Source organism: Myzus persicae, unplaced genomic scaffold (assembly GCF_001856785.1).
Source record: "Myzus persicae strain clone G006 unplaced genomic scaffold, MPER_G0061.0, whole genome shotgun sequence".
Classification (NCBI taxonomy): domain Eukaryota; kingdom Metazoa; phylum Arthropoda; class Insecta; order Hemiptera; family Aphididae; genus Myzus; species Myzus persicae.
This window is the reverse complement of record NW_019103528.1, coordinates 19010-35784: the sequence shown is the minus strand read 5'-3', so window position 1 is coordinate 35784 and position 16775 is coordinate 19010. Positions and strand designations below refer to the sequence as shown.

At 29.2% G+C, this 16775-nt stretch overlaps 2 protein-coding genes across 2 annotated transcripts; both read right to left on the bottom strand.

The window, feature by feature from the left end:
* Positions 1-119: 119 nt before the first annotated feature.
* LOC111034660 (alpha,alpha-trehalose-phosphate synthase [UDP-forming]-like) lies at positions 120-15316 on the bottom strand. The gene is made up of 10 exons (XM_022315966.1): positions 14847-15316; positions 4349-4502; positions 4152-4277; positions 3937-4080; positions 3404-3521; positions 2443-3331; positions 2183-2372; positions 1971-2108; positions 1608-1901; positions 120-1544 (listed from the first exon to the last, which is right to left on the bottom strand). The coding sequence occupies exons 1-10, from the start codon at positions 14945-14947 to the stop codon at positions 1305-1307; spliced, it is 2394 nt and encodes a 797-aa protein (XP_022171658.1). The 5' UTR covers positions 14948-15316; the 3' UTR covers positions 120-1304.
* Positions 13761-14840, bottom strand: LOC111034662 (translation initiation factor IF-3). Its single transcript, XM_022315968.1, has one exon. It carries the CDS (start codon positions 14513-14515, stop codon positions 13886-13888), a length of 630 nt encoding a protein of 209 aa, XP_022171660.1. The 5' UTR covers positions 14516-14840; the 3' UTR covers positions 13761-13885.
* Positions 15317-16775: the final 1459 nt, after the last annotated feature.

Below are 16775 nucleotides of genomic sequence, written 5' to 3'. Positions count from 1 at the left end.
CCCCCCCCCCCTATATACTAATGTTTAATTTACTACTTTGTACATTTATAAAAATCTTTGGCAGTTTTGTAGGTACAATATTTAATTTTTTGATTTAGTCAAATAAAAAAAAATAAAAGTAATTTTAAACTATAACAGTATAATTATAAAGAACTTCTGCATAATTGTATATAACGGTAATCTATAATATAGGTCATTGGATAACAGAGAACATGTTAAAACTATGTATGTACTCTTCACATTGTTTGATAATATGATGTGTAGGAAGTTCACAAATGAATTAAGCTAAACGATCATGACTAATTCTTGAGTATATATTATTATATAATAATAAAATGTACACAAAAAACACTACGTGCAATACTTAGAATAAAATAAAACATAATTATATTTAACTGATAATTTATTATAATAAACAATATACTATAGGTGTTGTTTATCTTATAACTTCTAAAAATATATTTATAAAACATATATGAAACACCGTTTAAAGTAAAATCACTGTTCAACAATTAAACAATTATTAAAATAATATTTATTATAATATAACAATAAAAATAAAACAGATTTTAAACAAAAATTACCCAATTACAAATATAATTTTATATTATGGCACATTATTTGATGATACAAAGTTGTAATATTATTTTTAAGTTTAGTTTTTTATTTAATGATAGAAATTATTATTACTACGTGTGTAATTTTGGTATTCCACCTGTACTGGCTGTACTATATTAGGATTTTTTTTGCATTTATAAAGTACCACAAGTGGTTCCACTTTTTTATCTTCCAATTGACTAGGAATACAAAATAACTTAAAATATTTATAAGTACAATATTGATAATTACAAATGATACAATACTTTTATTGATTTATCACTATCTACTGAATGTGTTTTTATTTTAATAAATATACAGATAATTATATTGTTTGATGATTAAAATATGAAATATAAGAAACTGATAAGTTAAAATATTTAAGGAATGTAAAAGACCTGTTAGTATTATTGTTTTTTTTTGTTGTATCATTTATTTAATTGTTTTTTTTAATTCAACATGTATTACTTATTTTATTAACTTCTAATTGACGTATAGAATAATTTATTCATTATTGATTGTAGTATGTGCCAATACGTTCTATAAACATGAATATAATTATTTGATACTTGAACAAAACTTTTACATAAATTTTCGTACACTGGTTGTTATGAGTCAATATAAAATACCTTTTACTAACACACTGTGAATAATGAGTAAAAACTAACTTTGGGTTTCAAGACACTAATATTTCCTAGTCATGATTATTAGTGTGGAGATGTTTCTTCTGGCATACTGAGCTCCATTTGCATTGCTCCCAATGACATTTGTAGATTATTGCTTAAATTACCAACACTATCTGCACGAGGTAATCGTTTTCCAAAATGTCTTTCAACCCATTTCAACATGGTCAACACAGAATCTGTGCTTGGCAAACGGCGTTCGGCCGATGTTTTTACAATTTGAGACTGGGCTACTCTGAAAGTTGCTGCCATACCTTTTAATGCCTTTCAAAAAATATAAATAAAATTAGACTATATATTATTTATTTTAAGATGAATTGAAATTACCTGCATTGCATCTTCATCAGTTACATCATCTCCTGCATAGATAATACGTATGCGTTCACTCCAATCCAAACCAAAAGCTGTTCGTAAAATATACAAAGATGCACGTCCCTTATTCCATTGTACTGGAGGTTTGGCTTCAATGGCACAATGAGCCTGGCCTGCTTTAAATCCTGCTTCTTCAATGAGACGCTGTGCTGTGGCTGCAAGCTCAAGTCGAGCATTTACAGGCACTTCACGGTAGTGGTATGTCAATAAAGTACCTTTATTTTCTACCCATGCACCGTCTTTGCAAACCTACAAAATGAAAACAAATAAGTATGATTGTAACTTAATTAATAACCACTAAATGGACTTAATAGTTACTTGTTCTTGAAGCACTTTTAACAGATCCCCAACTTTATCTTCATATTCTTTGGGCATTGGATGCACAAACCTACTTCCATCGGGATGAAGAATTTCCAGTCCATGATTACCTGCATAAGTCAAACCCTCAATTCCAACCTAAGATTAATAAAAATAGTGTAAACCATTTATTTTGCTGTTCAGATTAGACAATTTAACAGTAAATAACAAACCATATCTTTAACATTGTGAACATTTCTACCAGAAATAATAGATATGTATACATCAGACATATTAGCCAACCTTTCTAAAACACTTTTAGTCTCTAAAGGTAATATAGCGAGGTCTGGATGAGGAGCTAATGGGGCCAATGTACCATCATAGTCTAATAGTAATGCAAGTTTGTTTGTGTTGCCAATATATCTATAGTGAAAATTATAAAAGTAAGTATACATAAATAAATAATATGCTATCGTAAAAAACCACTATTTACTTGGACAAATAATCATCAAAATCCTGTAAAGTGACTGGCTGCATAGTAGTTGGCAAAACATCATCTCCATCTTCAAATATTAGAGTTCCCATTGCTTTAAGGAAAGATCGCATCCAATAATCAACATCATGTATTTTTTCTCTACGTCTTAAACACCTCATTCTTAACATTCTTTCATCTTCGGGCATGGTCAATGCTCTATGCAAAGTATCAGCTGCTTCAACTAATTCATATGGATTACAAATTAAAGCTTCGTGCATCATTTCACCAGCACCAGCAAATGGTGATACAATTAAAACACCAGGTGGTTCCTTAATTTGACAAGCAACAAACTCTTTGGCAACTAAATTCATGCCATCTCGAAGTGGTGTAACCATTGCTACAGCTGAGTCGCGATAGAAAGCTGCCAAATCATTTTGACTGACACACCCATAAATATATCTAATAGGTGACCAATTAGGAGTTGTGAAACGTCCATTTATTCGTCCAACAAGCTGGTCCATTTCCTCTTTAAGGTCCTGGTATTCTTTAACATCTGTCCGTGATGGTACAGCGATTTGCATGAGTGCTACTTTACCCTTGTGTTGTGGATATCGCTCCAATAACAATTCAAAAGCCTTTAGTCTATGTACTAATCCTTTAGTATAATCCAATCGATCTACACCAAGTACCAATTGTAATGATGTACTTATTACTGTAGGTGCTTGCTCGGCCATTTCTACAAACCGATCAAATGGTATACCAATTGGCAATGGACGAATACGTACTGTGCGACCACCATGTTCAACAAGTAAATTTTTTCGATCTACACGGCATCCTAATCTCCGTTGACAGCAATCCACAAAGTTTAAACAATAGTCTTCAATATGAAAACCAACCATATCACAACCTTGAATATAAGGTAAACTTTAGGATAAACTATACAAATCGATGAACTATTATTAGCTAGATGTGTACATACCTAACATTCCTTGAAGAATTTCATCAGCCCATGGAAACAACCTAAAAATATCCCATGGAGGGAATGGTATATGAAGGAAAAATCCTAATTTAAATTTCAAATTTTTTTCATCTGCCGCCTAAAATAATAATTTATATAATTAAATACAATGTGTTCAGATGCTTAACAAATATTATATACTATGAGTACATTGGCAAAAGAATTATGCAAGTTTTTTGTGATATTATTCATATGGATAGTATATAATATTTTAGTATTTTAAAGTAAATTTATTAATAAATGATCAATGCATTTATTATTATATTTTGAATTTTCTATAATAAAAATAAAATTTTATTTCAATATAATTTCCATTTTTTACCTGATTAAATCAGTAGGACATTAACTCTTTTATTCTTAGATACCTAAACTATTTTTACTTTAGAAAATAAGGAAGTATAAATTAAATTGGTTGTAAAATATTTTTAAAAAAAATTGTCAATACATTCTTTTGATTTAGAGCTATTTATGTATGTATATATCAACCAATTTACATTTCTTATGCTGTTGGCTGCTAACATAAGATGATAATCATGTAACCAAACAAGAGGTGTTCCAGAATCTGTATCTTCTCTTGATAAATTTTCCAAAGCTCCAACTGTTTTGGATGCAAATTCTTTGTTGACTGCACAGTATGACTAAAAAATCATGTACAAAAAAGAATTGAATTAATTTCATTACAGTATTTTTTTATTTATTTTTTCATTACTTTCCAAGAATCGGCAGAAAATTGTGCTCTATCAGGCATTGAATGAAATAGAGGCCAAAATGTTCCATTACAGCAACCATTATAATAACTGTCAAATATTTGAGGGTCAAAGTCAACAGGAATAACCTTAAAGGTACATAAAAAAATAGTTAAGACAAATAATATCTTAGTTCATTCCTTTAAAATAAACAACTCACTCTATCAGAACGTAATCCGGCAGTAGGTGTTGTATCATTTGGATCCGATTCCGGTATTTTTTCACCTTCTTCTAAGTGAACACCAGCCCATCCTATCCATAGTCCATTTCCTTGAACTACAACAGGTGCTACAGCAGTGACTAACCCACCAGCACTAAAATAAGTAGGTACATTCAAATATTAGATAATTATGAAATATATTATATAAAATTGACAATTTCTTAATGAATTCAAAATGACAATTTCAGCGTGCATCGGTATTCTACAACTCATTTATTAATGATTTTAAATTATTGCAATCACAGGAAACAGTTGGTACTTGGGATATAATTGATTAATATTAGTTTTCCAATGAAACATGATATTATATTGTAGGTAGATTAATAAACAAGAAATATACACGTGCAATTATAGTATATTTAGTACATTTTAACAACATTAAAGTAAAATAATTAAGTATACATAAATGAGTAACTAATTATTAACTTTAAAATCAAAAATTTTGTTTCAGTCATAACACAATTAGGTATAAAATTACCCTTTCATATTTACTATAAATAATGTATTTTGTAGAGTACCTATTTATAATCAACAATAGGTAATATTTATGAATAAATAAACGACTTAATAAAATAAAATACATTTTTTCCATATTTTCTTTTAGATGTAAATCTTTAGTTAGTAGCTAACATTTAATTATTAATTGTAATTTATATTAAAACAATAATACAAAATTATAAACTATATCAGCATAAAATTTGATTATTTAATCAGTAGATAATATAAGAAAAGCAGCATAAATTAAGGTCTTTCAATATAATAATATTATATTATATTGCCAGTCTTTATCATGTATGATTTAAATGTATTAACCATTTAGTTAATTCAAGTATTCAATGCAATTTAAATGTATTTAATTGTAATCAGATTCACTGCATTGTAATTTTTAATGGTATTTATTGATTATACTTTAAGTACCTACTATAAACTCATTATTAGATATGTACTAAACAAAACACAGACAAAATGGCATGATTGTAAAGTTTGACATTCCTTTGTCTTTACTAAAAAAATATTTTACATTATTATACAAGCACTTATAATATATATGTACTTATAATTGGTACTATAAATAACATACCTTCATAAGTATTGAAAAGTATGGAAATCATTTATGCAAATTAATTTGTACAATAAAAACACAAATTAATTTACATACAATATAAGAATAAAAACAACTAATTTTAAATAATAGCCATTAGCCAATAGGACTCAAATTATGTCGTAATTTTGTTTTTAACATAACATAATATTATGTCTAGTTTGTTATCTGTTATGTTACACTTTATTATAACACTAAGAATAAAAAGATTCATTAGGCACCACTTTTTTGGTTATTGTTATTATTCTACCTCTTCATGAAACAATTATTTCCAAAAAAATATACTTGGAACAACCGTCTTAGTTTTTATATGCATAATTACATATCAGTTAGGTACTGTATTACAATATTATTTTTATTTTTTATTATTGAACATAAAGATAGTGATTAGTGGAAGCTCTGGCCATTGGTCTGCATAATAATTGATAAATGGTTTAGATACCTATATTCATTAAAATGTATTAATTCCTAGATTATAAAAAAAAAAACACTATAACTATTGTAAATTATAGTAATATGTAGTAGTAGACTATAATGTCTATACTATGTATATCTACTAGAAGATGTACTATTAAGTAAATTATATTTTAATGTATCCCGTCATTCTGTAATACTGCAGTTGACTACTAAAATTATTTGTTTATCTAATTTAAAAAAAAAAATGATTGTATTAATCATAAGAATACACCTAAAAAAAATGTATCTCTTAATTATAATGATTAATGATGACTAGTGATAACACATTATCCATCTAATGGTATTTATATTATAACATAATAACTTCCTAATAATATAAAACAGAATAATTAAGATAATACTTTTAAAATCATGGTCATATACATAAACGATAAACAGCATCTCTATAAATGTATTTAATATAGTCAAGGCGCCGAGAAGCTAAAATGTAGGTCATTATGACACAGAAGAGACAGTTCTTGCTAAATACAAAATATAATCCATACAAAAATGGTAGGTTAATACAATCATACCGTTTTTTCTATTCTTCCAAATTAAAGTTAAAATTACTTTACCGGATGATTCAATTAGCATAAGACACTCATTATTTTAAAAATTATTAATGTTTTGGAAAAAATTAATACTTTTAAACTTTTAAAAATGTTGTTTTAAAAGATTAGAAAAGCAAAGAAATGTTTTTTTAAACATTTATACTTTTTAAAATAATGAGTGCTCGATGATAAAAGAATCACCCCTGGTATAGGTAGTAAATAATGTTTTATAAAACAGTATCTTGTATAAAAAGTAACTTAAAATTTCAACATAGGTGTATAGTTAAGCATGCTGAAAAAAGGATGGTCAGGATTTGTAGGCTGGAATTTGTTTTACAGGTTTGCATAACAAGCTTGATTCGTTTTAAAAGAATGTTCCATATGAATATTTTCGCAAATAAATTATTTTCTTAAAAAACGTGGTAAATAACAAGTGTCTGTCATTTAGACAAGGCATGACAAGTGCTATGGATAATTAATAAGGTCACATGTATACCTCACATGAATATTTGAATGAAAAATATTAATCTATTCACGTGTGTGAATATTTCAATGGATAATTTATATCAAAAAACATATATTTTTATTCTTCATAAAAATCATAATATTATATCTAAACGTGGTAAAATGTATATGTCGCATCCACATAATGAGATCAATCGTTTCAAGAACTGGATATCCAGATAGTGAAATTTGTCCAGATCGTGAATTCTGACAAAAATACATTATATGGCCATTCATTTCATGAAATTGATAATACCTATATTGTGTACTTAATACAACACGGGAGCCGGGAATATAATATATAAATATAAACTAAAATTATATTTTTCTTATAAAATAAGAAATGCTAATAAAAATGATACTTTTGTAGTATCTGCATAAATTGTACCTACTTTATAACTTCTCAGAAAAAAAATACCTTCCTAAGGCAAGGCAACCTAACCTAGCCTAGTTGGTTGCTACATCATAGAGAATTTAGTTAACAGTTATTGAGTACTGTATAACCTACTGCGTCATTGTATCGACAAAATAATGAATTGTTAAGTTCTTGTAAACTACAAATATATATTTTATCTACGAAACAAGCCAAAACATTTCTCCAAATCCAAATATATTTCCGGATTAATTTTATTGAATAAATTAAATTTTTCATTTATATCCATTATAAATGTGTAACAAGTCATTACTGGCTATAAGACAGTGATTAAAAAAAAAAAAAAATCGAAATCAATTAAAATAATAAGTATGATAAATAATAGAATTAAGATTTTCGCACTTTCCTATAATATTTAAATTATTAATTATAATTTATACCAATATAGGTACCTACTTTTTAACGAATTAACGAGCAAATGACCTAAACAACAGTAAACGTCGTAAGTTATAATGGACAATTTATTATTATTAATTTATAACTTATAAGTCTACACTCAACTAATATATATATTCTAATCTAATTTTCAAAATTATACCATATCAAAGCTATTTTCCGCCGTCCGTCGGGCGCATCTATAAATAACACTAAATAAAATTAGACATTGATTTTTGTTTCGTATAGCAGACTTTAACAACTATATACGAACAAAATATCACTATTCATTATACTTCAACTAGGTACCTTCCTACTCTATAGGAGTTATAGCTGTAAAAGCGTGAGTAATTACCAATTGTATTTTAACGGATTATAATGATTGCAAATCTTAGTTTAATCATATTAAAGTGCTGTACGAAATTTGAGAAATGTGTTTACACTGCATACAGCTGGCAGGATAGTTTATATATACCATTCATGCAATATATAATGTCAATGAATTATCAACATGTACAACGTACGTTGTCGAACTATATCCAAACCAGGTAGTTCAATAATTTAATATAAAAATATTACAGACTACATTACTTGAGCATAAAGAAGCGGTTTATCGTCCTTAAAACGCATTTGGTAATTACTGCAGTCGATATCCTCCAAACAACAAATATACAACAAAATCCGCTTATATTGACCCATGTATATATACGGTAATGAAACAGCAGTAGGTATAATATTATGAAAATGTGAAACCTCTAAATACCGGACACTCTCAGCCACTGACATTTTGTCCGCTTTTCTAAGGGTGCAATTTGTAGAACGTTTGTAGTTGGTTCCCAAAAAACATCCGGTATTTAGAGGTGTTCGTTAGGTGATGTTTCAGTGTACTTATATCAATCACCATAAAAGAAATAAATAATAATTAAATCGAACAGTTATAGTATTGATTAATACGAAAACGCATTAACTAAATTCCAACCGGACAAAGCAATAGCCACTAATTCACTATGTTAGGTAATAGGTATTGACGATCATATGTAAGTAGATAGATCTCCAAGAGTAATGCCTTTGAATCGTAAAAAAATCAAAATAGCCATCCCTTCCAACTTTCAATGTTAAGAAAACATTTATTATAATTTATAAGTATAACCACTTGTGATATATATAGTCAAGACTGGTTCGTTCGATTGGGTTAATTGAATTGTTTTCAAAAGTCCGGTGATAAAATTAATTAATAATATAAAATATATTAAAGGTAATACTGTCAAAATTTTACTAGTCTTTAAATGCTTGCAACTGGGACCTCTCAAACCCTTCTTTACTCAAATCCTGGCTCAAGTTTTAAGACCAAAATATAAAATGGTGAAATAAAAACTCAAACCTTAATTTTTTGGTTCAACCCATACTCGCATGCGTTGGCTTCGTCTGACAGACGTTATAACATATAGCAAATTGTACGTTCTGAATAATTCATTTAAATCTATTATTTTTTATTTTAGAGCGGATTGACCTCTTACCAAATTTAGAAGTAAGGATATTATCTAGCCGATGTTTTTTTTACATTTCAGTTTTAAAGCTAGTTATGTACTTATGTACATAAGGGTTAGGAGGTTTGTTGGTTAGTTAGTGGTGGGAGGAAGCGTGAATTCCGATCTCAAGCCTCTTATACTGGACCAATGAACCCTCAAAAAAGAATATTGATATCAATTCTACTGATGTTTTCTAAACAGCAACACACTAGAAATTATTAAAGTAATCCATAAATCTAATTAAAACGCAGATGGCGGAGTTATATATTAAACTAATTTGAATTATAGAATATAAAGGTGTGGTTTGTAATGTAATTTTTTCCTCAATCTCGAACATGATATTTTTTTGAATAAATTATAATCTGTAGAACAATTAGTAAGGAACATACAATAAGTAAAACTACCTATTATTTTTAACAAATAATAGTAGCAACTGGCAATACTAAGAGTGGGAAGACCCAGAAGTACAAAAGTTGTAAATATTCTGATATTGAGTAAAAAACAGAAGGTAAAACTATAAAAATAATTTTATCTTAGTTTTGATAAATATTTATTTAATTAAACTTAAGATATATGACTGTTTATCTTTGAACAACAGTTAACAATGATATAAATTATACAACTAGTGAAACACTCATAACTCATAACCTACCAATAACATAGAGGTCGATATTTTAGACATTAATCGTACCTTCTTATCTCTAAATGTTTACATAGTTTAATTTAATTTTATTATTATTATTATTTAAAACTCAAAAATGTTGATCCCTAGTCCTTACAGTAAATTGTGATTGTTATTCATCAACATTCATCAATATTATCATAATATTAATGAACAGTTAAATTCGATTCTTTTGTTTTCGATGATAATAATGTAACCCATATTCACATAAAAATATTGATTTCTCTAATAAGCCTTAATGCCTGTGTAGTGTGCGTAATACTGATAATTGATAAAATCATAGAACCTAATACCTATAAAAAGTAGAAAAATAAGAGACTTGGAAGTTAGCTGTTGGCATATTTGTGGGTAGGTAATTACTAATTATTTTAACACCTTGGCTAAAAGAAGAGAGTAGCTAGGGGGTGTCTCAGGTTTAATAACTCCCCCTTCCCCAGCCAAGTATAAAGATAAAGATGCATCATCAATCATGATGTACACATACTTATCAAAACGAAATATATATTACGACAACAAAGCACTAAAGCCAGGACCTAATTTTTGGGAACAACTAAATGATAGATTTTTGAACCATACGTGTGATTTGAATTGCCTAAATATTATTCCTTAAAACACGGTATGCTGGAGCCCCCTTAAAACAATTTACTTGTATAATAAATGTAAATGAGAAAAATGAGACCGAATTCAGAGAACTTCTAAAAACTTATTCTTCAGATATTGAAGCTGATGAGGTATCTACAATTGGTAAGCTTACAATATGCCATCAACGGATAAAAAATTAAAATCCTAAAAACGCTACGAAGGGGGGTCCATTGACTGCAATGAAGAAATATTTTCTTCTGTTTATAGACTTTTACAAATATCTATTACAAAGATCTTTTTTCTAATTTCGGAGCTTGAAAACATATCTGAGAAACACAACAGGTGGAAATCGCTTGAACGGCTGAGCAGTTAGAACTTAGAAATATTCATCGAGATTTAGTCGTAATCACAGACGAAATAATAGATATACTACCTTTAAACAGTCGACGCATTAAGTTAATTTAAAAATAACATTTTTTTTCTGACTAAATTATTCAGTTGTAATGCATTTGTACAATAAAGTATACGTAGTTATTAATGTTATGTCTTATGTATAATAGTAGAATATCGCCCCCCCACCACTCCTTGAAAATTCCTAGATACGTGCTTGGGCTAAGATACACATAATCAATTATCATAAATCATAATACATTACAAACACATTTGACGAAATTTGATATTTAAACAAAAAATATTAATCGTAAACTTGGAAATTGTTGATATTACGCAATTTCTTATAGTGCCTAGTGAAAATAAACAATAAAATATGGTAAAAAATAATAACAAGCCTTAGTTCAGAATCGTTTTTTAATGTGCAATGATTTAACACTAAATTCAAAGTAGGTATCCATTACAGTGACTTAATAAATGATCAGATACACCGGAAACAGCAATGACTTCATCATTTTATTTTTTTGGTAAAGTCTTTCAAAATAATATCGTAGTGAATTGTGTCCATACTCTCTAATAGTCTAGTACTCTAGTCTATATATAGCAAATAGCAATTGAAATTTAATTTCTATACAATTATAACAATAGTAATAAGTAATTACAGCATATTATATTTTGAACAATGTAAACAAATTTAGCTATAATTAACATAGATTTACATTATAATCTCGTTTCTAACGGCGTTTAATTTAATATGCTATAGCATTCAAGATATTATATAAAATATATCATTTAGATAAAATAATGTATATTTTATAAAAAAAAACAATGGGCAATAATGAGTATTGAGTATCTTGCATTCAGTCAAGGCATGCAAAGAGTACCATCGCCATGGATAAATAATTAATTAGGTGGAGTGAATATTTAAATGGAGATCAAACTATTGATAAATAGGTATTATTATAATATAATATTACAGACTGAAAATCATAAAAATTTTTTAGACATTTTGAATTTGATGATAATATACATACAACAAACATCATGCGTGATGCATTACCGTTTAATCACACAAGTAGGTATAGTAATCAGAATAAACATGTTTTGTTTATTCAAAGAAACTCACGAAGCTTTGTACTGTTCAATTTCAATATCAAATAAATTCTCAAATTCGTAAAATTTTGGTATCAACCTAATAAAAAATGTACAATTATTTTTAAATAAAATATAATAGGTACATAATTGAACATGGTAACATTTGAAACCAAAAATGAAATCAACTTTACCAAAGTTTCTCATAAAAATTGGTTAAAGAAAAAAATCAGAACCAAACTATATCGTAACATAAACACCTAAATATAGACTCGCTATATTGAAATTTTTTTCCCTTTTTCATGGAATATTATATTTTTCTAAAATTATCAATAACAATTACAAATTTGATATTGAATGGGTGACAAGTTAATTATAACTAATTAACTACTCGTTCAAAATCAAATTTATAAATCAAAACTCTAAGAAAATGTTTGGTTTTAGAAGTCAAAAAATGTTTTTGTTGTCATTGAAAAAAGTAATATGTTTAAAGACTAGTTAGTATAATTTTTTCTTCAAAATGTACTTTTGTTTGGTTTATGATAACTTCTTCTGTAAAAAATAATATTTTATAAAATGAGAATACTGTTTGAGATAATGACCATTATAACCATGTGTAGCTCAAATAATTTGCATGCAGTAATCTTTCAAGTTAAAATGTTAAGCCTAATTCAGTTCAACAAAAACTATATACATAATTAACTATGAAGACATCCCCATATCCTATATGATTTCTTATTCATATATAATCAATACATTTTGCTATAACTAAATTTCAAAACATAAAATATGAAACTAAAAAAACTTTTTCAAACTTATATTAAGTAAAGTATCTACAGAATTATTTCAGCTATAGGACTAATCTAACCTAAATGTTTATATCATTTAATATTTAATGTAAGAAAAATAATTTTACTAATAATACATTGACGTTTAATTATATTTTCATATGTACAATTAACATATTACTCTTAATTTAAGAGCTCGATTTTATGTTGTTTTTTTTTTAATAAAATGATTTTAATACTTTCATAGACAAACCTAAGTAAGATGTAAAAATTAAGATCCATATTTTATTTTCATTTATGAAAAATAAAAACTTATCTTAGTAACTCACTTATCATTTCAATATTGTATACCTAATTCAATTTAATATTTTATTTCTTGTGTGCGCTATGTATAAGCAATTTCATAATTGTGTTTAACTAACATCATATATCTTGGTACTTGTAATATTTATATATTAATTATTACTTATTAGGTAATGGATGAGGTATAATAGTACAATTCAATCTAGATTTTCAACTAAGAAACTTATAATGTCAATATAAATTATATAATAAATGATATAATTTAAATGTTTACTCGGATCATAAGTTTTCTCCGACAAATTGTGTAATTGCATCCCCAATATGTGATCAAAATATGATAAACAATGATTGAATATGTTTATTTAGCAACCTACTCTATTTCCATATAAATAAACTATGTATACCAAAAGACATTTTGTTTATTTGGCAAGTGTCATTCCTGATTTTTTTATATTACATATTTGAAAACCATCCAACATATTGAGCCAAAAAATACTTGCCTTTGTTTAGGAACTATACCATTAACATAATAAGAAAATTGAAGAGAAAAAATGTAAAAATAATATTAAGTAAAATAGTTTTTATTTGTAAACATTTATAAACTCAATAAAATAATTACAATTAATTTAAATTTAAATATTCTAAAATTAAAAAAAAAATCATCTGTAAGTGGTACAGCTAAAATGTGAATCAAGATTTTTTTGGAGGTAATAACTGAAATTTCACAGTATCTCCTTTTTCTCGTCTTTGAACAATTCTTGAATACTCCTGAGTCATTTTGATGACTTCATCAGCAACCTGATTAGCTGTATCACCAGTGACTGACACCCTTACTTCGTGCATTTTAGATAGCCATTTACGGATGTTATTTACTTTTGATTCTAAATCACTTTGTCCTATACGACAATTTATCAGTACTGTTTTTTCCCCTTTGAGTTGATTTTGATTTTTCTCATCCTTTTTCTGATGACTTTTATGATCCTCTTTGAGGAACTGATTAGCTGTCATCATTTGGTAAACAGGCCGCTGTGTTTTAGTATCAATATCAATAATTTTTACCAATTTCAGGCCCCGTCTTTCACACATCTTGGATGCTACATCCATAGTGACTACAGATACATCTTTTTCTAGACCCAACAGTGTAATTTTCGGCAGTGGTACCGTTTTGGGTCTAATCTTTTTCAGAGCACCTTCATTGTCAATCTCCGATCTACTTTTCTTGAATTCTAACGACCGACAAAGGCAAACATTAGACGCCGGTTGCCAGTTAATCGGCAGGCGGATCGCATACAGAGTGCTCGCTGCAAACCTCTTGATCATCGTCAATTATTGGAATACAACGAAAAAATTTAAAACAACGTAAGAAATCCAATGCGTAGGTAGTCTTAAAAATAGTTTCAGTACACCAGTGCGGGACGCGAGCACACGGCGGGTAACGAAATGATAAATGTTGTCAATATTGATAACACACACACACGCGCCAATACGCCATAAAGTACTTATATTATTACTCTATAACAAACACACAAGGTTCTTATCATGTTTGTTGTTGCCCAACAAAAACCGAGATAAAACACACGGTACTATTCGCATTGGACAACGGTAATATTTTTTTTTGTTTTTTTAAAATAGTACTTAAACCCAATCATACCTGGCTTTTCTTTCCCATTTTTGCGTCTGCTCGTTTTTTTTGAGTACGAACGGAAGCCTGTTGGACACTATGATGAGCTTGCCGGACGCGTGTGCACTCATGGTGGTGGTGGTGTTTGAATGACGACGATGTACGCAGAAACGAAATGATATTATATTTAATATTAAATAATATTAACAGTGGCGCGATTGAAAATCAACGATTCGCCCTGACACGTCGCAAAGACCCTGCGCTGAGTGACTGATCTCTATTGTTGTTATTGTTGTTATTTGAGCATTGGACGTTTGACGTTATTGAGTTATTCCTACTGCTCCCCGTGCAAAACCAGCAGTCCGGCAGTCGTCGTCGCCGTCGTCCGGTCGTCGTCGGAAAGTGGCAGAAGAGAGGTGGCTCGTATGACGTCACGAATCACGACCCGAAGACGTGGTAATACGCTTCGGCGGTGAGGATAGAGCCGGCGGCGGGGAATATACGATAATAACACCTGACGTAGCGGTGGCGTGGCCGCGTGGGAGAGGTTGGACCGCGCATTCGGTCGGTGCGTGTGCGGCGTCCGTCGGCTATCGGCTGCACTCGGCGCCGAACACAAATACACAGTACGGCGATAATATTCTGCGGCGATATGCGTCCCGTTTACCCGGGTTGGGTTGGACGGCGATCAGCTGACGACGGCGCGACGCCGATAACGCGGCTACGCGCATAGGCGCGATACACACAACTGACGTCCGATACATTATGATGTATTCATCATGTATTATGTATCGACGGTCGCGTGTTCGTATAGTTATAATATATAACATTGGTTCCGTGTCCCAAGGTCGGCCGTCGTTATAATTGAATCACTCGACGGCGGCGTTTTCGCACGGGCTGCTACCGACTGTCCGTATATATAGCATTATAGCCTGACGGAGAGAAATCAATATCGGACGAGCGTGTCTCCGCAAGCGGCGGTTGTTTTTCATTTGCTTAATTTTTTCCCCATTATAAAGCTCTGGTTTTTATTTTTTTTTTCTCTCACTCGAGTCGTATGAATACAAAAAGATACCTGTAATTAAATTCTAAGCGTACGACACACTTATGGACAGGTTGTGTTGACTGAATGCAAACCAGTATAATTTATAGAATATAATATTCAGGTTTACACGAGTGTAACTAATAACTATAGTAATACACAGTTTACCGATATATTGTTATTTCATTGCATTACATTATGTACCTACTGCCTATAATACCTGTATTGTAGGCATGTAATGTGTACGCACTACTTACCTACCGTTAGACCAAAACGTTAGGTACTTGTAAGCAATTAAACCAACGTTGAACGTATATTTTTCTCTCGGTTCTGGCTTCCATTAGGAAAACTTTGCCTGTCCATCGGTTATAATTTATTATGTAGGCGTGTGTATTGTACCTATACGGCGCTAAACCTCTTACCGTATTAAAGTATTAAACTCTGCCTTTGACATTAGAAAAACACTTACTTTTTGAACGTTTCACTGTTATTAAAACCTAGTACGTTGATGTACCTATACGCATTATTGAAAATGGAATTTCATCGTTGATATAGGACATAGATGTACAAGTACCTACCTAAAAAAAAGTTAATATTAATATTAAACCGTCTATAAATAGGTTATAAATATATACCAAGATATCGAACATTATAGTTTATAATATAAAAGTAACATTATATTTTAAAGTTAAATTTAGTATACATTTAATAGTATACCTGCTTCATATTATTATACCAACGTAGAAATGCCTAATTTATTAATTGTTGAAGTGCTCTAAGTAAGATAGGTACTGACTGACATGTACCAATAAACGTGATACAAGTTACTGAAATGTAACAATGTATGGTAGGTACATTGTAATACCTACACTCTACACTGTAAATTAAAATACTTGACAACAGTCAACAGCATCATA